The 24,904-nt window shown below is 37.2% G+C and overlaps 2 protein-coding genes across 2 annotated transcripts in view; both read right to left on the reverse strand.

Moving 5' to 3' along the window:
• LOC113232818 (protein takeout-like) overlaps positions 1-596 on the reverse strand; it is a 27,119-nt gene extending 26,523 nt beyond the window's left edge. Inside the window, exon 1 of the mRNA XM_026467643.1 lies at positions 443-596. Coding sequence (XP_026323428.1) covers positions 443-497 — 55 coding nt within the window. The 5' untranslated portion in view covers positions 498-596. The remainder of the gene's footprint in view (positions 1-442) is intronic.
• A 16,050-nt stretch (positions 597-16,646) lies between these two features.
• LOC113232817 (protein takeout-like) overlaps positions 16,647-24,904 on the reverse strand; it is a 13,508-nt gene continuing 5,250 nt past the window's right edge. The window contains exons 2-6 of the mRNA XM_026467642.1: positions 22,345-22,487; positions 21,206-21,300; positions 19,909-20,042; positions 19,355-19,504; positions 16,647-17,138 (exon numbers count right to left, since the gene is read on the reverse strand). Of these exons, the coding sequence (XP_026323427.1) occupies positions 16,984-17,138; positions 19,355-19,504; positions 19,909-20,042; positions 21,206-21,300; positions 22,345-22,487 (677 nt within the window). The 3' untranslated portion in view covers positions 16,647-16,983. The remainder of the gene's footprint in view (positions 17,139-19,354; positions 19,505-19,908; positions 20,043-21,205; positions 21,301-22,344; positions 22,488-24,904) is intronic.

Raw genomic sequence — 24,904 nt, forward strand, 5'->3', positions numbered from 1 at the left:
ACATACACATATGTAGACAACCACAAACACCCAGACTCACGAGAGAAATAAATGTAGGCCACCATGCAAATATTTCTCCCGGCCCGGAACCCAGGACCTCTGCGTGGCAGCATGTAAACCATTCGCCCAAGGAGGCAGTTAAATATCATAAACATCTTTCACACAAGCCATACATTGGTCTTCCTATCCCTTTTAACCATCCCCAAACAATACAAGGCTAAGTTATGCCGCAATTACATAACAATTTCATATCTTCACTTTCAGCTTTATTATCTATATAAACACCCAATTATATTTATGTAACGATAACTGATAACCATATTTCCTTAAGAAACTGAATGGTGTCTTCAATCACTTTTACCCAACAAGAGTGGAATTCAAGTTTCAAGAGGTATTTCTTGCTCAAAACGTTCCCATTACGAATAAATTTGCCAACACTTACGTATGTCCGCGGTTGCCGCGTGTATGGCAAGAAGGAGTACAGTCGTCGTCAACATTTCGCCGGTTTCACAACGCGAGTTTCACAAGCTAGGTGCACTGTGGCGTCGCCCGTACTGGCCGCGGTGTGGGCCCGCACTGCGCGAGCGCACCCACCTCCACCGATGTAAGGACGCGAACGGTCATCAGCCCTACGTAATAACAACAACACTTAACACTTAATTGAATTCGCTAATGCTGCCAACGCCGTCGTAGGCCAAACGATAGCAACAATCAGCGACATTCCGAAATTTCGACAAGGTCCCTGAACGCATTTGCTTCTATTTTTAACCGACTGTTATAGACAGACCGACTCATCTGAAGAACAGAGTCCGATGTGATTACATAGCGAAAAGAAAATAAGGACGTCACGAGAATAATTTCGTTATTCAAACTAAGAATAAAGGTGTTTTGAGAAGTTATATATCTTATATTGTTTCGAAAATATAAAATCGAAATCCACAGCGAAGAAGAACGAACGAAATGTACTATGTCCTGAGAACAAGTAGTCTTGCACATAGATCTTTGTTCTACGAATGAGACGAGACGTGTAGTTTACCATCAGGTGCACGCCTTTTTCGTCCCGTTACTTGATACAATAAAAAAAAAGACTTCAGCAAAAGAATAAGGTTCCCTATTTTTCGTCTTTTTTTGTGTATGTTATTCGATGTCTCCATCATTTGTGAATAGATTACAATGTTTTTTTTTTCTTTGAAAGGGGGCCTCAGAAGTGGTCCCTTTCAAATTTAAAGAAAATACTCCACCTCTAAGGTTGGCAAATTATGAATACGGTTTTTCACCCAAGTTCCGTTAACCACACATACTCGGTCAATTTTTTATTAAAAAAATGTACTTACACACTGTATCGACTCTTAACAATATACAAATTTGTGCTGAGAATTTGAAGTTGCAAAAAAACCTCAAAATCTGAAAAACTATTTATCAACCAACATGAAAAAAACTTTCGTCCGGGATCGCTTGTTAACGTCACGTTGTCGAGAAAACCCGAATATAATAATTGCTTATACGGTGAAGACTATACTTGAATAAATTTTATCTGTGTTATATTATACATATTATACGTGCAATAGTCAAATATATAACGGAAATGTCGGTGAAAAACATATTTCTCAATTAGGTAATACAATCATTTATTTCTAGCTCTGTGTACTATATTCATTCAATGAAAGTACAAAAGTATAGACAGACAAAATAATAAATAACGCACACACTCATAACCCCCGCACTGGAGAAACTCTGACACATAGACAACCACAAATTACATCCAAACTCACGAGAGAAATAATAATAAATAAATATCACATACGTTGTTCCGATGTCAAAGTGAGTAACTAAAGACCTTCTGTTATAAAAATCGGAAACAACGACGATATCACAAACACCCAGACCCGAGACTATGTAGAAAAGTTAGTTTTCTACACTGACCCGGCCGGAGATCGAACCCGGGACCTCTGTGATGGCGACACCATGAAAAATGGTGTGCAAGCCACTCGACTACGGAGGCCGTCATAAATAAATGTAGTAATAAATGTAGGCCGTACAAATATTCCTCCCGGCGTGGGAATCGAACCCTGGACCTCTGCATGGCAGACCACCATGGTAACCACGGAGGTAGTTAGTAGCAAATAGCAGTTGTCTAAGATTTTTAAACCATCTTTAATTACATTTCTCTATAATTACATTTAACAGTGTTTTTTTTTTATAATATTAAGTGACGCGACGAATAAGACAGACGTTATAAGTTTATTGCTTAACTGTTTATTCTGTACTGACATTTTGACTGTCATTCAAATTTTAAACAAAAAATACTGGTTATCCGTACCCCTTGTATTTACAGCTGGTGGTGTTTCCACGATATTTTTAGCAGTAACTTTACTTCGATAATAAACTTTTCGGATCTAAATCGTATATTTTTTAACCGACCTTAAAAAAGGAAGGAGGTTCTTAATTCGAATGCATATTTTTTTTATGTATGTTATGCGATAACGCTGGATAATTTGTGAACCGATTGTGATGATTCTTTTTTTGTTGTACCTCGGTAGTGGTCCCATTTAAATTTAAAGAAAGTATTCCACCTTTAAGGGTGGCAAACTAAGGGATGAATGACTTTTGAGGTCGGCTTTTTTAGTACTCTGTACTGAGATTATTAGTTTTTACAAATAAACCACGTGTCGGACTCTTTACAAGTTCCATTTAACAGTAACAAACAACGAAAACCTAAAAACTCAATGTGATTTGACTTACCAATACAAACCAAACGTATACACCAAAATGGCTATTAAAAACGGTTATTATCCTATATATTACAAACGTTTTTTCAACAAGGTTATCATTAATTTGTTGTCCACTATGATCTAGTGTTTGTATCCAGCCGAAGGAACCTAGTTGATTAAGTGATTTATCGTCAGGATTCTAAATAATTTTATAATCCTTTATTCAGTAAGTCTCAAGATCACCAATGAGCATCCCCGGTTGCGTGAGCACGGTAAACCGCAGTGGATGTGGAAGTTCGCAAGATCCTGCAGATGCACAGCACGTGTGGATGCCAGTGTTGCAAATATCCTCATTTTCTATTGTGCCTTAATTAGATCCTATTATCTACGTAGTTGGTCCTGTTATTGCGTAAACTTGAAGGCACGTTGAAGGTAAGTATAATTTCTTTTCGCTTTAGTATTGCTTTGTTTTGACTTCGACGGTGAACCAGCGCTTAGTGACATATCCCGGGTATTTTTCTGGTAAAACCAGTTTTCTCAATTGTTTTTGGTCTGCACGTTCTGAGTTGTGATTCAGGAAGTAATTTTCATTAACTTACTCACTCACAGAACAGAAAAAGTCTCTACTATTGTCGTAATTGTCTCTTGTTCAAATAATGACTAAGTATACAATACAAGTAAGATCATAGAACTTGATGAAGAGGACACACGCAGAGACGAATGGCGATGTGAACACATCCCATAACAGAGAACAGTGGAGAAGAAGGAGCATGTATGCAGCAGCGCTTTCAGATGACCAAAACTATAAGCATATGGAACTTGTCAACTTATGTGTCAGGGTGACGGGCGCTCTCTCTCTCTCTCTCTCTGTGTAATCAGTTGGTAAATGCTAAAGGAAATAGACATTATCTTATATTATGCGTCGAAGTCAACCCGCCATCGCATTCTTTGTCTGCCTCGTCGTCACTGGCCTTATTAAATTTAGGTATTCCAAAACTAACAAATAACTTTTTCACGTGAGATGGTCTAGTATAGCCTTTAGACATAAATGCTTATGTTGTAAAGGGAAGAATTAAGTTTCTTTTAATCTGTTTGTCCTACTGAGGATCAAAATAAAATTTTCAGTAGGACTGAGCAATTTTTCAAAATTTGACTTTTAAGCTTCCGGACGTTCGCTGGGCTGGGCTGGGCAAATGAGATCTACGGGGTGTATACGCAACTTCTACCCCTTGTCACAAGGACCAACAGGAAACGAGTGGGGGGACTAAACATGGAAATGGTACTTACAATAAAGATAAATTAGAGATAACTCTTAACCAAGTGAGCTACAGGCCAAGTGAGCACATTTTAAGAATTTCTCTATGCATTTGTTACAGATGTTTGTATTAGGTTTAATATCTGATGACATGGTCCAGTCTGGTTCGAATCCTGTCAGATCGAACGAATTTTTCTTTGTGATGTTCGCTTTCGGATAGTGAATTAATAGAATTTTTGGAGTACACTGTTTTATATTGGTGGTTTTTAAGTTTAATTTAAGTAATTTAAGTTTTTTTATATTTAAACTCTATAAAACTTACACAATACTACATTTGTCTCAAATCAGGTGTTTTAAGGAATATTATTTAAACATTATCGTTCTTCTAGGAACGTTTGAACAAATAAGGGAGTCAGCGCACTAATTAACGCAAAATTGGCCTGAGTCGGTTAGAAAATTCTTAATGATAATAAAACCGAAAAAGGCGCGTATCGCTACCGCTCGGACAGTCCGACGCGAAACGGCACAAAGTCATTTTCGCTCTTTTTAAACTAATCATAAAAAAACTACTTTTCAACTCACTGGTGCGTAGTATTCTAGAGTACTGCAGTGTATTTTGGAGACCTCATTTTGCCACACACTACCTAAAAAAAAAAAAATTGTGCCACTTAGCATATTTGCAGGGAGTGACTAAACGATCTTCTTGCAAAATGAGATTTAAGCGATTTCATATGATGGGCCGTGAAAACCGTAGGGATATATGAGATCTTATTTTTTTAAATTGATTGTTCGATCCTACTAAGCCAAATAGGATTTAGAGTGTCTCATAGACACCCCTGTACTATATCCAACCATTTTGCCCACCTCTTCGAATAACCAAAATTGGTACGAACTCACCCATATACTGAATTTGTAAGTTATATAATATAAATAGTGAATATGGACGTACATGCAGATTGTTTGCCTTTGTTTTTAAAAAATATTAAAAAAAAAAATAGCATTTAAAAGTTCGTTTGCCATTTTTTTCATGAGGTGTTTACCTACAGGTAAATTTACTGTGCATTAATAATTAGAAAATAAGTCACAATGTAATTAATAGCCGCTAGTAAACCAAATAAATTTAAAAAAACATAAACCTTTTTCCGTCCGGTTTAATACGATTCTGTGTCAAAGAGTGTGATGATACCCTAATAAGGACATTAATCGCCTTCAAAGTACACACGCATCATTAACGGCCTCGGTAACTTGACAGTTTGCCAATGTGGACCATTCCGGATAGTGCCCCGAAATGATTCCGTTGTTCTGAAACTTATAGTGCAGGGAATTATCTTTTTGAGATCTACTGCCTCTACCAAGAGATTACAATGACAGTTGTCGCTAGCGAGCGCGTTTTTTACTTCAGATTTTAGTATGAAAAATTGTATATTTATTGTATATCGGTCACGAGAAGAAGTGACGTTTTCTATACAAATAATTTACGCTGTCTTTAGCGATAACTGTCACAGTAAACATGCAGCAAGCTCACGATAAAGGCACAGGTAATCGGTGTAATGCGTAAAATGCTTATATACGAAATGTTATTTCTTCTTGTGACCGCTTGAGGCGCTGTATAATGTGCCATCTAAAATTGTGAAGTAGTTTACAATGTCGCTGGCGACAACTGCCACAGTAAACTTGTGGTACAGGCTCTGGTCTTCACAAAAATAAACGTCAGAGCCGAAACGCTAAGAAGAAGAAAAAGCAGCAAATAAAAACAATCAAAGAAATCAAATCAAATCAAAATAAAAAATCATTTATTCTCAACAACTACAGTCCATATTTTACAGTTATAATATTAGCTTAGATAATTCAATAGGTTTACACACATTAAAATAAACAAAAGGCAACTTAAAAACATAGAATAATTAAACAAATTAAATTAAATATCAAATAAATCATCGACATGGTTTTAAATGCAGTTTCATGCAATATAGCATGATCGGGCAATCCACTCTACCAGCCACAACGCGCAGAATCTCATTCGTGCCGCAACGGATACGACTTATTAATGAGGCAGCTCTCTTTCTAAGGATAGCATGGAAACCATCAGTGTGGGCGTCCGCGAACATGCTTGATGCGCTGCAGTACCGTGGCAAACCCAATAAAACCCTGAACGCGTTGTTGTACTGAACGCGCAGGGCGTTGATTGTCTTCTGCGTAAAGTTGACCCACAGATTACACGTATAGAAGCATTGGCAGAATGCCTTGAAAAGTGTCACCTTCACGGGTACTGTGCAACGTGCGAATCTGCGCGCCAACATATTGCTTCTAACAGCCAACGCCCGTCGCTCTCTCTCTATGTCCTCATAATCCGTGAGATCCTCCGACACCCAGTGGCCAAGATATTTAAATCGCGTAACTCTATTTAACGCAACACCGTTCAAATAGACGGGTGGTACTGAAGTGATCTTGTGACCCCGAGACTGGAACATCAGGTGCTCACTTTTTTTTGCGTTATATCTGAGCCCATGGGCCGCGGCATAACCCTCACATATCTTAAGTAATTTTCTTAAGGCACTTATCGAAGGAGCCAACAAAACGATGTCGTCTGCACAGCTAAGGTTATTTATACACTTGCCATCTACTATGGAGCAACCGACCTGTGCCCTGCCTAGCTCCTCGACAAGCCCATCTATGTATATACAAGTTAAACAGGCGAGGTGATGTTAAACCTCCCTGTCTCACTCCACAACTCATGCTGTACTCATCGGAGATAGTTTCCGCCCATTTCACAACGTTTATTTGATTCTTATACCAATAATCAAAAACGTCTATAACTTCACTGAGGACGCTGGTAAAATAATAAAATATGATAAATAAGTTAAATTACTACTTACATTATATCATTGCTATTCAGTCTAAAAAAGATATCCGAAATAATATCAATGTACCAAACAATCGCACCAATATCAAGTGACGATACGAACAAGTCATGTCCCTGATGGTAAGCGACATGCCGTCCATAACAGTTGCAGTGCTGCTCAGAGTTTTAAATTACAAAGATCTGAGAGGCACTGCCACTGTGACCGTCACTCTGAGACATAAGTTGACAAGTTCTATGAGCCTGTAATTGCACCGGCACCGTTCAAAATCGGAACGCAGTAATGCTCACATTACAGCTTGGCAGCAGGAATAGGTAAGGTTAAGGTAGTACCTACGTCTCTGGAGGAACTCTTTCACAAGGAGGCCTACTGCTACTAAATTTAATTAAGTTCAGTTAAGTTGATGTTCCCCGATAATGACACATCATTATAATTATTACTAAAAAAAAGCTTTAAATAACTGAAATTATTAAAATCTAAAACAATAAAAGTCTTCGACAACATAAGTAGTTTCAAGCCCGCATTATTACAGCGTGGCGTAATAAAGCATGAACTTTTATTTTTTAACGAGAGCCATATACTGCATTAGGCCGTAATATACGGGTAGGTGTACTACAGTAATACAATAGTTGCGTAAAGTCATAGAGTGTTGATTGCTTCCCAATGGCAAAGGAAGGAGAGTAGGATGCTTTAATTATGGCGGTGAACGGAACTAATTAAATGCAATTAAATTGATCGATTAAAATCGAGTGCACCAGTAGCAGGCTGAACCAGAATTGAGTTATACAATGTTTACAAATATTGAATAGTTAATGTGAATTGTGGAAAATACAGTTTTTCTGGTTATAAAACGAGTCGTAAATGCGCACTTGACGAATGAGTATAACTTGTTTAAAGATAACTGAGTGTTTGATAACTGATAGATGTTTTCAAAATATTCCTTTTTTTTTATGGAAATGAAAGGATTTATTCCAGACAACTTAAACAGTTACATATCCTTATAGTGTTAGTAGGTGCTCACAAATGTATTAGTAGAATTTTAAAGTTTTCATTTTCATGGACATCCAATACTTAAAGATTATGCTGTCCATCCTCTCTACTACCACCTCAAAGAGGCTGTTAGTGCTGCTCCTCACTCTGATCAACAGGGATGCCACTCTCTTGCGAACGACGGTCTGAAAACCATAAATCCTAGCCTCCGGGAACATCCCTGAGGCGCTACAGCATCGAGACAGCCCCAACAGTCCCCTGAGAGCGTTGTAGATATAGTTGTCATTGTATTTATTTTGTTGACGAACCCACTTGTGCGTTCATCTGAACTTAGCCTCTTTATTACAAGCATATTTTTAATCGGAATATCGTAAACGTTACCAGTGTTGTGATGTTAGCAATCATAGTTCTTGACAATGAAGCAATTTTTTTCGGATTCAAATCGCGTGAATTTGTTTTTTCAAACAAACCAACGGCGCCCGAGCCCTTAGAGATCCCATGATCACGGCAACGAGATCTGCAATAATAGTTTCACGTCCAATGGGTAACAATCGCGAAACCTAGGAATCGATACCATGATACTTCTTCTTCTTATTGTGTCGATTCTCCTTTCATTTTGGGATTATATTGACTTGGATGTATGTTGCCTTATCTGTGGCTACATTGAGATCTTATATAAAGCAGGTGTTTGGGCAAGTATGGCACACCAGCATTGCTACTGTTGTTGGAGCACCGCAGTTGCGTTGAGTTAAATTAGCATCATCTGGTGTGTACAGAAAGTCTCCTCGTGAAATGTAGACGATCGAGGGGGACGGAAAAAGAAAGGTTATTTGACATACGCTGGAGGACGCGACACGCCTGTCCGTTAACACCACAAATGGTTCACGTCGCTTAGAGCATTTTTAACATTACTAATTCACACATTTGTATATGAGTTTATTTTTAAGGAATGAGCATCCGAATATATGTTTCTATTCTTAAGCTTGGACTCGTATATAGGTTTCCACATACAATAGACATGAGTTAGATACCTAAACAACGGATTACTGTAAACGGAATGTCTGCTCAAAGCGACAAATTGAATACGCCTTTCCAGCTACCGTTCTTAATTCTTTAAAGTAAATGGACTTGCCATTGTTCACTACCTAGCCCTGGAGAAAAGATACGATATACGATGGAACGAGCTCGCCCAGAAAGTCGGTTCCCTATCAATATCCATGAAGTTCTTAAGGTCAAAATCAAGTATTAGCTGGGTTAGTTTTTTATTATGTTTGCGTATGTTTGAATGTGTGTGGAACGTACTTCAATTTATTTACAATTTAAGTTTCCACGTGTAACTAAACTGGAGTAGTCAGCAACTTTTCAGTCTCATCATGACCTAGCTCTTGCAGCCATCAGTGACTTACTTTACTTCGATGGTTCAGCGGATCTTGGCTTCTGACACCAAAATACGCCATTTCTTTCAGTCTTGTGCCGATTCCGACCATTCGAGCAAATTCACGTCCTTCAGGTCTTTGGCGACCACATTCTTTCAGCAATATTTCCGACGGTCCGCTAGACGATAAACCGTAAGTTGCTCCAAATACGCTTCCTTGGCAATTCTTTCCACATGCTCTAGCCAGCGATTTCAGGCGGATTTTATCTTCCCTATTATGTTCGGCTTAAACGCTATCTATTTTATCTTTCTATTAAATCTGGCCCTCCAATTCACAAATTCTCCTTTGATTGGTCCCAGAATCTTTTGAAATATCTTCCGTTGTGTAACTTCAACGTTAGTGTCCAAGTTTCTCAGCCATACATACCACTCAATTATAGATATATTGGATATGGTATTTTGAAGCATAATGTATGCGCAATTATTTTCAAAATATACAACATTTCTATTAATCCCAAAGGCATACCAAGCCGCGGGCAAATGTTAGTGTACAATAAACACTTAACTAAGTGTATTGCAATATAGCGCGATGTTAGTTTGGCCTGGCCTTCACTTTTGCGTCTTCTAAGATACAATACAGGATGTCTGTTCTGTAAGAAGTACTTTATGTATTATATATTTATTTATGTTTCAAATCGAGACTACACTTCTGTCAACACAATAGAAACGAAGTTTCTTTTTTTTCTTTTTAAATAAATCAGAAAAATAATAATGGCATGCCGTACGTTCCGTGTAATAATGTCACATCGGCAAAATGACCATTTCTAATTCTATTCTATTTTTTAACGCACACACTCATAACCCCGCACCAAGGAAACCCTGTATCGTGGGTGCCATGGACACACAAAGACAACCACAAATTAGATCCAAACTCACGAGAGAAATAAATGTAGGCTATACAAATATTTCTCCCGGCACGGGAATCGAACCCGGGACGTGGCAGATCAGCATGGTAACCGTTCGGCCACAGAGACAGTTCCACGGCCACATAGAGTTCGTCCAGGGAAGTACAGCTACCATACCTATTTCTGCTGCCAAGCAGTTTTGAATGGTTATGGGTGCTGGTGAAATTACAGATATATTGATTAAACTCATTTGTAAGGCAGATTTCCTTGAGGAGAATTCGTTATAAATTCTGTATAAATAAACATTTGTAGGTATACATTACTTATTTATTTCAATTTAAACGAGCCAAGGTATACATTACAATAAAAGCTTAAATACTAGAAACTAAAACTAGACAGATGAATAAAATTGGGTACCCGTGGCAAGGTGCCAAAGATGATGGCAGCGTTCCCTCTTTGTATAGTTATGATAATGCGTTGGGCAAAGTAACTGTCGGCAAGGTAATTCTATTATTTTATTGATAAAATTTTGACAAGACAGAGGGCACTGGGACCCCATGGACCAAGGGTTTCGGCTCCAAAGGGTCTGAATAAGCAGTCGGAGCCGAGGTTCAACTGATCATTACCACGGATTTTTTATCGTCCGATTACGCAGAACCTGTACCTCTAGTGTAAAGTTTTTGTATCACTGTAGTTTTAAATTACGTTAATGGAATGTACAGGCACATATGACTTGTCAGCTTGCTGTGACCTACAGATTATTGCTATCTTTAAACTTATTTCTCAAACATTGTCGTCAGAGATAAGTTTAAAGAGATTAACTTTCTTACACTATCTCACAGTACATTTATGAAAATGTAATTCATGTTAGGAAGAATAGTTTTTTTTTATGAAAAATAGTGACAGATATAACATTAATACGAGGATTAAAAATAAACTAAGAAGCTGTTCTTGACAGTAGAGCTCCTTGTGAAAGAGTTCGTCCCGGAAAGTACTGCCACCTTACCTATTTCTGCCACCAAGCACTAATGTCAGCATTACTGTATTCCGGTTTTGAAGGGCAAGGGTGCTGGTGAAATTACAGGCACATGGACTTGTCAACTTATGTCTCAGGGTGACGGGCGCAGTGGCGGTGCCCCTAAGATCTTTACGATTTGAAGCTCTGAGTGGCACTGCAGCCGTAATGGACAGGTGTATAGTTTACCATCAGGCGCGCGGCTTATTCGTCCCGTCACTTAATATTATAAAAAAGGGGCAATATATACTTACGCTTGTATAATAAGATTCCGGATGATATTCAAAATTTGCTATTTACGAGGCTTAAACCTATAATAAAACAAAAACAATATACGTGATTTAAATCCGGCAAAATAGTTTCATTTCCTATGTGTAACAATCGCGAAAACCTAAGAACTCGATAAAAACTTTCTTCTAAAGCTTATTATACAAGTTGAATGACAAAATTTCGTGATAGCGACCTGTTTAGCTTATGCAGGTATTCTCGATTTAAGATATCTGAAATAAATATTGTAAATGATAAAAGTACTCATTTACAAAGAGCAACCCCTAGAATTTCTTGCTCGTTCTTCTCAGGGGAATCTGCCGTACGAATGAGCAGTAGAGTGTAATCAACATGACAATTTCAAGTGTAATTTGCTTGCATATGAAATAAAAATAATTTTACTTTGACAGAATATACTTTGAAGTAGGTTTTAGATAAAGCCATCGAGTATATGTAACCAGAAATAGAAACGAAATGTTATTTAATTTGTTTGAAGACTATTCTGCCATGTCATTACTGTGACAACTGCGCTCCGATTGGCCAGCCCGAGTTCGAAACAATTGACGGGTGTCGTCAATGGGTGTCGTCAACTGCTTCACTTAACCGACCAGTTAACTTGAGCTTTGCTACGACGAAAATTGCAAAATTACATATTTAATATTTAATTACCGATGAAATATGATACCGTTTATTTTGTAATTAGATGTTTTCCTTTTTTTCCTACAGCACCGAATAGAGCAGCACGGCATTGTTAGAGATATTATCTTTATTACAGTAAATACACAATATTTTTTGGAATAAACGGAGACGTACACACAGGTCAGTAGTTAGCATGTCTATATTTCAGTGCAAACGAGAGTTGATGTTTATAAGAGCTGTATTGCTAATGTGCTACCAGGAATATATGGTCCTTATTTCGTCTCTATTCCTGATTATATATACTCTATGGATAAAGCAGATCACACTTTTTTTATAGGATTAAAGATGAAGAAGATCGCACTTACAAATAAACAAGCATTACAATTTCCAGCACTGATTTGAACCAGTTTTAATTTCCATCACTTATGAGGAATATTAACAAAAATAATATGCATTGTGTGCCATTACTTGATGAAGAATGCATAAGTGAATTTAGGAGAGTTGAAGTACCACATTGACATAAATTATTTACTATAGAGTACTTCTAATATCTCTTAAGTTATTTTAACTAAGCAATTTTCTCTTTGACTAACGCAATCTCCACAAGTGTTCACAAGCACGCTATGAATTATGCCATGTTGAAATGTCTTGAATAGTATTGTAATTGAAAAATTCCTCGGAGGCGAAGGTTGAATTTTTGATAGCCACAATTGTTTGGGTTTTGATTGCTATTTGCGAAACGAATAACTATAATGACCACACCTAATGAATCATCAAAATTTTACTTTAAGTTATTTACATAGCGTTTAAATTTGCAATTTACCAGAGCGTCAGTTTGTATAGCTTGACATGTTGTACTGCCTGCAGACTTGTTCTCTAAATATTATAACTTCGGTCTTTTCAAGGCAATAGTGAATAGGCGTTATATATCCTCTTTACTTTCCATCAGGTGAGTAAGGCCAAATGCGCATTTATTTCTTATAAAAAACACATACATTCAGTTCCACATCAACCTTGACTGTCATTTTTCAAACTATTTTAAGCTCTACGTAATGACGTCAAAACCTGTCCGAAACTATACATGAAAACCTGAATTGGCTGTTTTTATTCCTGCTTTTTATTAAGTTTTAAAACACTTTTACGCTGGTTTAAGCGATAGTTACACTTAGTAAATGAAACTATTTTTTGGATCTAAGTCGAGTATATTTGTTTTTTCAAATAAACCAATGGGTCCTATGGTCACCGTTGATTGCTTTAAAGGTATTCCATGAATAAACAAATAAATAGCAAAATAGAGAGCATAGAAAAGGGAATGATTCGATGGTCATGTGGAATGAATGAATGTTGGTAGATTGACGATACAAATTGCTAATATGGATGGAGGCGTGGAGAAAGGTAGATCACTTCGACATACATATCTCGAACAGATTGGGAATGTCCATAAAAAGACCGGGTTAAATATACCAAGAACAAACGGGTAAGTATGAAGAGACGAAATGGGAGTGGAGGAAGCGAAAGAGGTTGGTTTGTCACGAGCGTAGCAGGAGGAGGTCGATGGTTTCTATGATATGTTTGTTTTAGATTTTTGTCATTTTATTATTGCAGGTTGTAACACATCTGTAGTTTTTTTATGACACCAAGAGACAGGACGCGCAAGTCGTACGCCTGATGATCAGCAACACTTTAAATCGCAAAGATCTGAGGGGCACTGCCACTGCGCCCGCCAACCTGATTCATAAGTTGACAAGTCGAGTGTGCCTGTAATTTCACCAGTACCCTTTCAAGGCCGTAACGCAGTAATGGTAACATTACTGCTTAATGGCTGAAATAGGTAAGGCGGCAGTACTTCCCTGGACGAACTCTTTCCCATAGATCCCTACTGCTACAAAACGCTGTACTTCTCTCTATCCTCTTTGCGATTTAAAGATCTGAGCTGAGATCTGGTCGCTTACGACCAGGCGCACGACTTGTTCGTCCCGTCATTTGGTATCAAAAAACGTAATATTTGACGTCAGACCATAATACGTCTCACTGCTCGGCACGAGCACCTTCTGAAGAGAAGGTTTAAATAATATTCCATCACGTTCCAAACTTTATAAACCTTTTGAGACATTCAGGTTCACCGTTAGAGCGATCCAACACCGGCGTTGACGATGCGTCGCGTCGTCGCACTCGCAACGCTCTGATTTCAATGCACCGAGTGCCACACAAGCAATGCGGTGTCGCAACATAACGCCACACTTACTTACGGACTGCAGCACCCCTCCTCGCTTCGTTTCCTGGACCGTAATCTGATGCGCACGCGTTCTGTCGCCGCGCGCCGTTTCATCGCAATATTAGCATGTGGTTTTAATTTAAATATAGTATAACGCAGCGTCACCGCTATGGCCCATGCAGTCGCAATGCCGACGCGTCACATCGTGTGGCATTGCTTTTAGCGAGAGATTTTGCCATTAACCGTTAACAAAGGACAGTAAATTGTAAATAATGAAAACAAGTAACTCTGAAAGTAATTTTATTGTGATGTCTCAAAATTAACTTTGGCTTCAAGCACAATCTTACCTCAAACGATACACAAAGATAAAATTTAAGGTTAATTAATGTATATCTGTAGAGATAACAATCTGGAACTTGTGATATAAAAAGAAATAAGAAATATAATTACAGTCCTTATTTTAACGCAAGATTATTAAAATAGAGTCAAAGCCAAGTTATTTTCAAATAACCCAACGTTTGTCACGTGAATGTAATATAAAAAAAATACCAACTAGGCAATAGCCTCCTTTACACACTCACTCCGTCGTGCGTGATCGGGAGCGTACAGGCATGCGTACGGGAAAACCTACACGAGCAATCGTGCGCGAAAGAGCGTCCGTATAAAGTCTAATAGCGCAGGATAGACCGCGTGAAACTGGCGCGTGTTGGAGAGCACGATGCGCGCGCGACTGACAACTTCCAACGTCTTTATACGCGCGTTCAATTGCGTACGATTGCATTATCACACGCGATAGAGTGTCTGTGTAAAGCCTGCTCTTAATTATAAACAATACGATTGAGTAAACAAGAGTAAGTTATTTTTTAAACAACCTTTTCTCTTAACACATCGCTTCTATCATTAAAATAACCTCTGTTCCACACTTTGGAAACAAATAATATTTTTATGAGCTCCTAAATTATTTAATAAATTAAGTACCAGACACTGCAATGGTAACAAATTCCGAACAATTTAATATAAATTTGCACAATTTAGGAAATGAAACTATTTTTCCGGATTTAAATATTCGTTTTTTCAAACAAACCAACGTTTCGGGCCACGTTTACAGGTCCCATATCTTGGGAGATCCGGAAAAATAGTTTCATTTCCTATATAATGTAACAATCGCGAAAACCTAAGAACTCGATTTGCACAATTTGTTAATTACTCAATGCTAAAAAAATATTGGCAAATTTTATGAAGTATTTTATTTTTTTAACTTTGTTTAATTTTCGTTTCTGTTTTTAATTCTTATTGCACACAACAATTCAGTACATAATTTAAAATAAAAACATGTCATACCTAGTTCAGTTATTTGATTATTGTTACTTAATGCAAGTTAGTAACCTAACCTAACATTTACGTTAAGCCTAACATTTGACCGGGCCTCGTGAAACTACATTTAATTTTAACCAACTTCAAAGAAAGGAGGAGGTTCCGAATTCGACTATATTTTTTGTGTATATGTAACGCGATTACTCCAACAAATTTGTAAACCGATTACGTTGATTCTTTTTTTTTTGTTGGTGGAAAGGAGGTACCTCAATAATGGTTCCATTCATATTAGAAGAAAATATTCCAATTTGGGGTGTTCCCTTTCCGTTAACTGAATTCAATAAAACTTTGCAAATAGACGTAATTCCACAAACTTTTGAGGTTTTTTTATAAAAAGTTATAAATGTGTTACTGTCAACTTCTATACAACTTGTATTGCCACAGATAAATTAATTATATTATTAATTACATGTGTTAATGCGTGAATTCCCAAGAAACAGCAGTGTTTTGTTTTCATAAACGAGCAGAGTGTTAAAGATGCTTTTGATTAATAAAAAATTACCCGAATTTTACTATGTGTAGGTATACCCTACAAGTCTGCCCGTGTGTTGGGCCTTTTACCAGACACGTACAAACACAGATATTGAAAATTAAACACATATTACCTAAATTAAAACCTGCCCGTCAAGTATATAACCAAAAATAGAGACGAAATAAGGGCCATCTATCCCTTGCAACTCATCGGGTAAATGGGCCATGTATCATTTTCAAATATCAACTCTCGTTTGCACTGAAATCACAAATTAGAAAACTGAAACAGTACAGCGTCAACAACTGACCTGCGTGTACGTCTGCGTATACTCCAAAAATATTCTGTATGTATTGTAAAGATAATATCTCTAACCATGGGGGGCTGTTCCATTGCTGAAAAACAGCAAAACATCTAATTACAAAACAAACGGAATCATATTCCATCGGTAATTAAATATTAAATATGTAATTTTGTAATTTTCGTCTATTATAGCAAAGCTCAAGTTAAACTGGTCAATTTGAAGTGAAACAATTGACGACACCTCGAATTCGGACTGGCCAATCGGAGCGCAGGTGTCACAGTAATGATTTGGCAGAATAGTTTTCAAAGAAATTAAATGTCATTTCGTCTCTATTTTTGGTTATATACTCGATGAACCAGCCCTATCTAATCTATTCGGTATAACTTACACGTTATCGATTGTCAAATTTTTTAAGAGCGCTGTCACGCTTTTTCTTTTTATGTACACTAAAATTCCACACCAAAAAATGCATTTTTAGCTCTGCAGAGCTTTACTGACTTACTCAAATAAAAAATAGACATTGAATGAAATATGTTTCATAAATGTCTTTACCTAAACTTGGTTTTATTGACATGTTTCTAATGGAAGCACTGTACTAGGAACTTATGGCTTAGGCAGGATGTCATCCAATATAACTCCATCGACAATTTTGTTAGCCGCGTTAAAGAGGACATTGGACACTTCCTTCTCCAGGTACGGTTTGGCCGTTCTCATCAATTCTCCTCGGTTCTGGTTTAATATTTCATTGGTCGCGTCACCTGTTAAAAATATTATTAGATTAGGTTCAATGATTTGAGAATTTAAAAGAAACACAATGTAGCAAATCGCAGCTGTAACTATAAATGTTTTTTATATCTTATACAGTCTTTTTATCAGTTTTCTTATACATTCAAACGGGGACGGGGATGAACAAGTCGTGTGTCTGGTGGTAAACGATAGGCCTACTTATAACAGTTGCATTGCCAATCAGAGAACTCGCAAAAATCTGAGGGTTTTAGTAACAGTAGACCTTACCTATCTACCTAAGGTAAGGGTGCTGGTAAAATTACAGGTACATGGGACTTGGGAATTTTTATATATAAAGCTAAGTGGCTGGACGAACAAGTCGTGCGCCAGGTGGTCAGCGACTCGCCTGTGCATAACAGTTCCAGTGCCACTCAGAGCTTGAAGTCACAAAGATCTGAGGGGCATGGCTTGTTCGTCCTGACTATAAAAATAAAAAGTGCTTCCCTTGCACCCGCCACCCGGAGGCATAAACTTAACAAGTCCCATGTACTTATAATTTCACCAGCACCCCTTACCCTTAAAAATCGGAACACAGCAGTAACGCTCGCAGTACTTGTTGGCGACAGCAAGCAAATTGAAGAAACATAATTTGCACCGATGAATGTTGTCGATTGGAACGGCTTATACGTTTTTACAATAAGATTCCGGAGCGTATATTAAGATTACCATTTCCTAAGTTTAAAACTTACATAGGAAATGAAACTATTTTTCCGGATTTAAATCGCGTATATTTGTTTCTTCAAACATACCTCAGTCAACCGTGACCACGGGACCTGTAAAGGGCCCGAAACGTCGGTTTGTTTTAAAAAACAAATATACGCGACTTAAATCCGGAAAAATAGTGTCATTTCCTATTGTGATACATCGCGAATACCTTTAAAACTTACACTAAAAATATTTTAATTGAAAACTCTTATTACAAAATTGTAGACTACGTGTTAGATAACAATGTATGGAAAGACAACATGAGTCTAGATCCCATACAAATATGATTTAAAATGTATTCCATAGCATTTAAGTTTGTTTAAAAAGAGCAATCCCTAGAGTTTCTTGCTCGTTCTTCTCAGGAAAGTCAGCGTGGTAACGTTTTCAAGTGTAAATATATTGTACCTATGGCATAAATTATTCTTTGCCTTTGACTTATTACAATAAAGTAATAAACCTTTAACAGTTAAAACATACACTTGTTAACAAACCGGTTTACGGACGGTTCGCTCAGTGTCTAGTCGAATAAAATAATGTACATACTTTGCCGTGGCGTCTTCACTGTTGTACAAATGTATGCCTATAAATAAAGATAAAAATAATGTCTACCTACGTATAAGATTTATTTTTTTTATATTTTGTATTGGTTTGTTCGTAGCAAGGAATAAATGGCATCGAGACAAACCCAAGCAGGGTTTAACGATGTTTTATATTATTTATGTATACTTTTTTCTTAAAACAATAAAATAAATAATACATGAGTTTAACGATCTCGGTCCATCGTACGAGTCAGGGGTACGCTTAATGCTTTTTCTGAATTCTACTTTTGAAATATTTCTGTACACAAGCGGTCGTTTTTTTAACACTAGGTTCTTCTTAAAATACGGACTGTCGAATCTGTTCTTACTAATTCAACAAGTTATTTCCGCATAAAGATTATCAAGTTTAGAATTAAATACCAATGCGCAAAAGTATTTCAACAAGTTGTTTGCACTAATACAGATGGCACGCGCGTTAACAAGACGATTCACCATTTTGTCCTTTTGTACTTTATAGACGAAGCGATAAGACGAGTCAGTGCTAATAAAATTTCGCCAACTATACTAACTCTACTGCTACAAATTATAATCCTAAAGTTGGCCGTATAAATTTTTCGAAGAGTCGTATCCCACCTGCACCCGGGGCGGCTCACCCAAGGCGCTAGCCTCTCAAGAACCGGATGAAGTCAAGTGACAGAGGTCTGTGACAACCCTGTACACTGGCTGATCTGGGGCCAGAACCTGAATTTGTAAGGTTGCTGTGCGTGCACAGGTTATAGTGCCCTTCTCGTATACCCTAAGGGTCGGTAGGGTGACTATAATCAAAACTAATGTAGAAAAGGGCTGCCCGTATAGCGTGCGGACGACATTATGCAAAGCATAATAATTAATACATGTCACAATCTTCCTACTTAAGTATAACTTAATCTCTTGGCCTAACTTACCGAGAGCTTTATCTCCATTGAAGAGGCCCTCGAGTCGGATGCGATAATCCTTGATGTTGGCATCTGTGTCTACTTTGGTGAACTTGAGGTATTCCTTCCCGTCGCGCTCTTCCACTTGAGAGTAGATGGTAATCTCCACGTCGCATTTCACTGGACAGAGAATTTTTTTATTTATTTATACGCATCTCCTGGATATACGTATCCCTAATACTGAGTAATTTTATATCAAGCTTTGGTTTGTGATGACCTATAGCGGTGGTTGTTTGGTTAAGATATGCAGAATATTGCAGCAGTTAACACGGGAAAGGGACCGCATGCATTTTGTTTTGCCATTAGTAGTATATAGTGCATATGTATTTTATATATGCATATATATTATATTATTTACCTTTATATACGTTATTAACTAGTTACAATTTCGTCACTTGATCTTTTCGTCTCTTGCTTGATCGTTTTTGTTAAATCAAGTTATTCATTCTAATTTGAAGAGTCAACCATATACTATAATTTTTATTATTAGTTTTTGTCAAGTTTACCAGTTACGTAAGGCTTACCAGCATCAGCATACATTGTTCCCTGTCCCTTGAGTGGTAGGGCGAATACCGCCGCGTCGATCTTATATCGACCCTCAAGGTGAAACTTTGGAAAGCGAACGCGGGCTTTTATTGTGAAGGTATCCAGGTCCACTCTGCAAAAATAATAACAGAGGAATTTACATAACGTACTCTCTGAAAAAAATTTACAGCATTTTTTGAAGAGGAGATTACTACTTTAGAATAATTCTGCCGTACACTAACTAACACATGGCAAAGTGACAAATGGTCAAATATCCGTTTTAAGAAGATAGAGCACAAAATTCTTTTTCAAAAACAGTTAAAATACGTATTCTACTTATCGGAACTTATCCTAATGATATATAGCTAAAACGTCATCAAACAATTTCAGTATTCTAAAACTAGATTATAGTTCTTTATGATATCTCAAAAATTTTTTTTCTCACTTAACCTCATTTTAGTTATCGGACGGCAGAATTACTATCAATTCATTAAGACATCGAGTATATAACCAGAAATAGAGACGAAATGTCGTTAAATTTGTTTGAAAATTATTCTGCCATATCATTACTGTGACAACAGCGCTCCGATTGGCTAGCCCGAGTTCGAAACAATTGACGGCTGTCGTCAATGGGTGTCGTCAACTGTTTCACTTCAAATCGACCAGTTAACTTGAGCTTTGCTATAATGGACGAAAATTACATATGTAATATTTAATTACCGATGCAATGTGATTCCGTTTGTTTCGTAATTAGATGTTTTAGTAATAGAACAGCACGGCATTGTTAGAGATATTATCTTTATTACAATAAATATATAGAATATTTTTTGGAATATACGGAGACGTAAACACAGGCCAGTAGTTGTCATGCCTATAATTCAGTGCAAACGGGAGTTGATATTTATAAGAGCTGTATCGCTAATGTGTTACCAGGAATATATGGCCCTTATTTCGTCTCTATTTCTGGTTATATACTCGATGCATTAAGATAACGACGCGCCATCTGTAGTAATGTATACGAACATCGAAGGCTTGAACAGCCTAAAAAATTTAATTTAGTTCCGAGCCCACATGATAGATGGCGTTAATTTGAATTTAAAAATCTCAAAAACTCAAACGGCGTAGTAATTATTTACACATTAATTTTAAAGTGAGATTAATTGATTATAAATGAAAATGATAATAACTATATTAAACTGTGTACACAAGGAAAAAATCGATTAACAATCGATTAATTGTAGATTCAGGCAGTATTCTATGAGCAATGCCAATAATTAGTAATGGCAGGTTACTTACGATAGACTCTTGATGGTGAAGTTACCACCTCCTGACACCTTGATGTCCTTGCCCACAGCACTAAATCTGGCTAGGGCTGGGTTACTGGGTTTGATCTGAAAAATTAGTCATATTTGTTTATAAAAAGTCAGTCGGACGACTCGTGATGCGTTGCAATCTTTTGTATGGTTACTTTTTAATGATTATTGTAATTGCTGCAAATTTCTTGATACAAATTTGAAATTTTACACGAATTTTTCATACTGCAATTCGTATTGAGCGTATATGCTAAAATATGAAGTTTAATAGTTCCTAGACCTAGTGTGTACTACGTTCATTTATTACCAAAAACAAAAATAATTAACAGTGGGTTCTTAAATTTATCCAATTGCAATATCTTTGATGAAGCATGGTCTCTGTCTTCAATATCGCAATGCGGTATTTAATTTGATACAGGAATAAATTTGTCATTCGTTTTATGTATAATCTCAGTATAGAGTACTAAAAACAACCGACCTCAAAAGTCATTCATCCCCTAGTTTGCCACCCTTAGAGGTGGAATATTTTCTTCAAATTTAAATGGGACCAATACAGCGTACCCTCTTTCCAACAAAATAGAATCCTGAAAATCGGTTCACAAAATGAAATGCCGGAGTTATCGCCTAATACATACAAGAACAAACAATTAAAGCGAAATTGTAAACTACTTCGAATGAGATTTTTCAGTGTCATGTTACATTTTTATTAATAAATTATTATTGTTCTTATTAACCGACTTGAAAAAAGGAGGTTCTCAAATCGAGTGTTTTTTTATATGTATTACGCGATAATTTGTGAACCGATTTGTATGATTATTTTTTGTTGGAAAGAGGTTACCTCAGTATTGGTTCCATATAATATTCCACCTGTAAGGGTGGAAAACTAGGAGATGTATCCAGTTTCGCGCACTTTACGGTAACCGATTAATTTTGCTAAGTAATGAAAAGACGAAATGTAAGAATTTGATGCGTTGGGAACTTTGGACTCGATATAATAAAATAACTTCTTCTATACATATAAGTGTCATAATCACCTCGTTTGCACGTATCTGCATTTAATATTAAACAAGTCAGTACGCTTTTGCAGCAAGTGGAGCTCGACCATTCGAAGTCATGACTAACCTCAGGTATATAAAATGGCTCGATGCTGGGCACATCAAGCTCTGGGATTCCCTCAATGAGCTTCGGCCGCAACTTCTCGACTGCTTCTCGCGCGCATTTGTCTATGGTGTTCTGGTCTCGCTTGCATAGTGTTATGTAGCTGGCTGGAAATAAAGAAAAAAATTGTATGTAATTTATGTGGGAATTAATGTAACATTGTAAACGTATGGTTGATGTAAACGAGCGTATAGAATGACTGGGAGAGGTTTCGCAGAATGATTGGTTGGAGTGAAGGAGAGGCATTTTGTGAGACGACGAGTTAGCTGCGAGGGCTACTTTCGTTTGTTTTTTTTTTAGTTTAGAGTGACTTTTAGCAGCGATGCAAACGCGCGTTCGTGAAACGTGCGATTGCATCGATACAAACACGCGACTGCATCGATACAATCACCTATAAATCCCAAGCGTGGCGACGCAGTCGCGCGCTTGCATCGTTGCTAAATTCATGCGCGAAATTCCGCCGTGTGTAACCGCTCTTACTGTTACGAAATTGTTTAAATAAATATTTTAAGGAGTTTGTTTTTCTCACGACCCCACATTTATGACATTTTAATAACCTGGGTGACACAAGGGTATGCCATGTGGACATTAGATGCAAATCCGCGGTATCCCGGAAATCTCGGTACGACCATTTGTGGAATGAACTTTTTTAAATTGATTTTTGATTCAATGTGGTCTGGTTAATGAAGACATTACGTTTAAATTTATTTATATTGTATTTGGTTGTATACATATTGAATTGACAAAATTTAAATATGTATGTTTAGACGCTCGTTACGCCATCATGCTGAAACTGTTTATGGATTTAAATTATTTTTTTATTGGAAAGGGGTACCTTAGTAGTAATCCCATTCAAATTTTAAGAAAAAAATTCCATACCAAAGGGCGCGTATACACGTTAATAAATTCGACTTGTCTGCTACAGAAAAGATGAGAATGGTCTTGTACACGACAAGAACTTTGTCGGATCTCGCCACGAAAACATGTCGTGTCTATTGCAGACGAGAAAATGATGAGTATGTACACAATAGGAACGCTTTCAGACAGACGCATGTAAGGTAAATGGCGTCAGTGCATTACGAATCTTCCAGGTGGCTATCGTTTTACTGCCGAATGTGGGAAGAAATATGTTGTTGTATATGTTGCCTATTAAGCAACACCCGTCCACGCGCATAAACGTTCGTTTATTGACAATGCACCTCACCCCACCCCATAAAATAGCGACAGAGCGCGTCGTGTCGAGGATAGACAAGATTTTTTTCTTGTCCGGCGCCGAGGCAGTAATAAAAATAATAATAATTCATTTATTCGCTTCAAATAGGGTATGACACATTATACATGTTGATGGTGAAAATTTAAATCAGTACTTAAACCTCTTCGGCCTTCTTAAATAAAAGCATGCAAATACAATAATCAAAAATACACTGATTAATTAAGACCAAATGTAAAAACAATAGTTAGACAATAATAATAATAATATAATAATAACGCTCACACTCAACATAGCCCCGCACTAGGGAAACCCTGTGTCGCGGGTGCCATGGACACACACATAGACAACCACAAAATACACCCAAACTCACGAGAGAAATAAATGTAGGCCATACAAATATTTCTCCCGGCCCGGGAATCGAACCTGGGACCTCTGCGTGGCAGTCCGGCATGGTAACCGTTCGGCCACGGAGGCAGTTAATTAGACAATAAATTGATAAATTAAAGTTAATTGATTTAATACGAGATGTCATAATCGTGTATGTCATAATTTAAAGTAAATAATAATATTTGTAAAGAAAAATGTGTGCATCAATTAATTAGTTCCTATATTTCATGAATTCGTCAACTGAGTAGAACGCAATTCCTTTTTGAAACTAGTCAATGAAAGAAGTTTATAGCGATCTGGTATATGGTTAAAAAATTGTCCACGCATAACGTACAAAGTAGTTATTTTGGAAACGTTTTGTTTTGGGTATCGTAACAAGTATCACTTTATTGTGGTTCCTCAGGCTTCTGGCAGTTACATCCTTCGCTATTATGAATTTTGATAGATTTCGTTTCACAAATATACCAACTTCGAGTACGTACAGGCATGAGAGGGTCAATAGTCTTAGCGTTTTAAAGTGCGGACGACATGAGACATATGGCGCCCCATATTGTGAGAGCGTATTTGAGTACACAGTTCGTGTGTAGAAACGACACGAATTCTTGCATAGACCCGGCGACTTTTCTTAGCGTGGACACGCGCCGTAAAAGTGACAAATTAGGGTATGAATGATTTCAATAAAACTTGGTAAATAGATGTAATTCCACAAACTTTGGAGGTCGGTCCGGGACATAAGTTGAAAAGTCCCATGTACTTGTCATTTCTATCACCAGCACACTTTCCCTTCATAACCGGAAGGCAGTAATGCTCACGTTACAGCTTGACGGCAGAAATAGGTAAGATAAGGTAAATTTTGATATACTGTACCTAGTGTCTAAACAAATGTAGGCATTAAACGTAGTCATGGTTAATTATTTTATCTCA

The sequence above is a fragment of the Hyposmocoma kahamanoa genome, unplaced genomic scaffold (assembly GCF_003589595.1).
Source record: "Hyposmocoma kahamanoa isolate Upper Pololo Valley unplaced genomic scaffold, ASM358959v1 78, whole genome shotgun sequence".
Lineage (NCBI taxonomy): Eukaryota > Metazoa > Arthropoda > Insecta > Lepidoptera > Cosmopterigidae > Hyposmocoma > Hyposmocoma kahamanoa.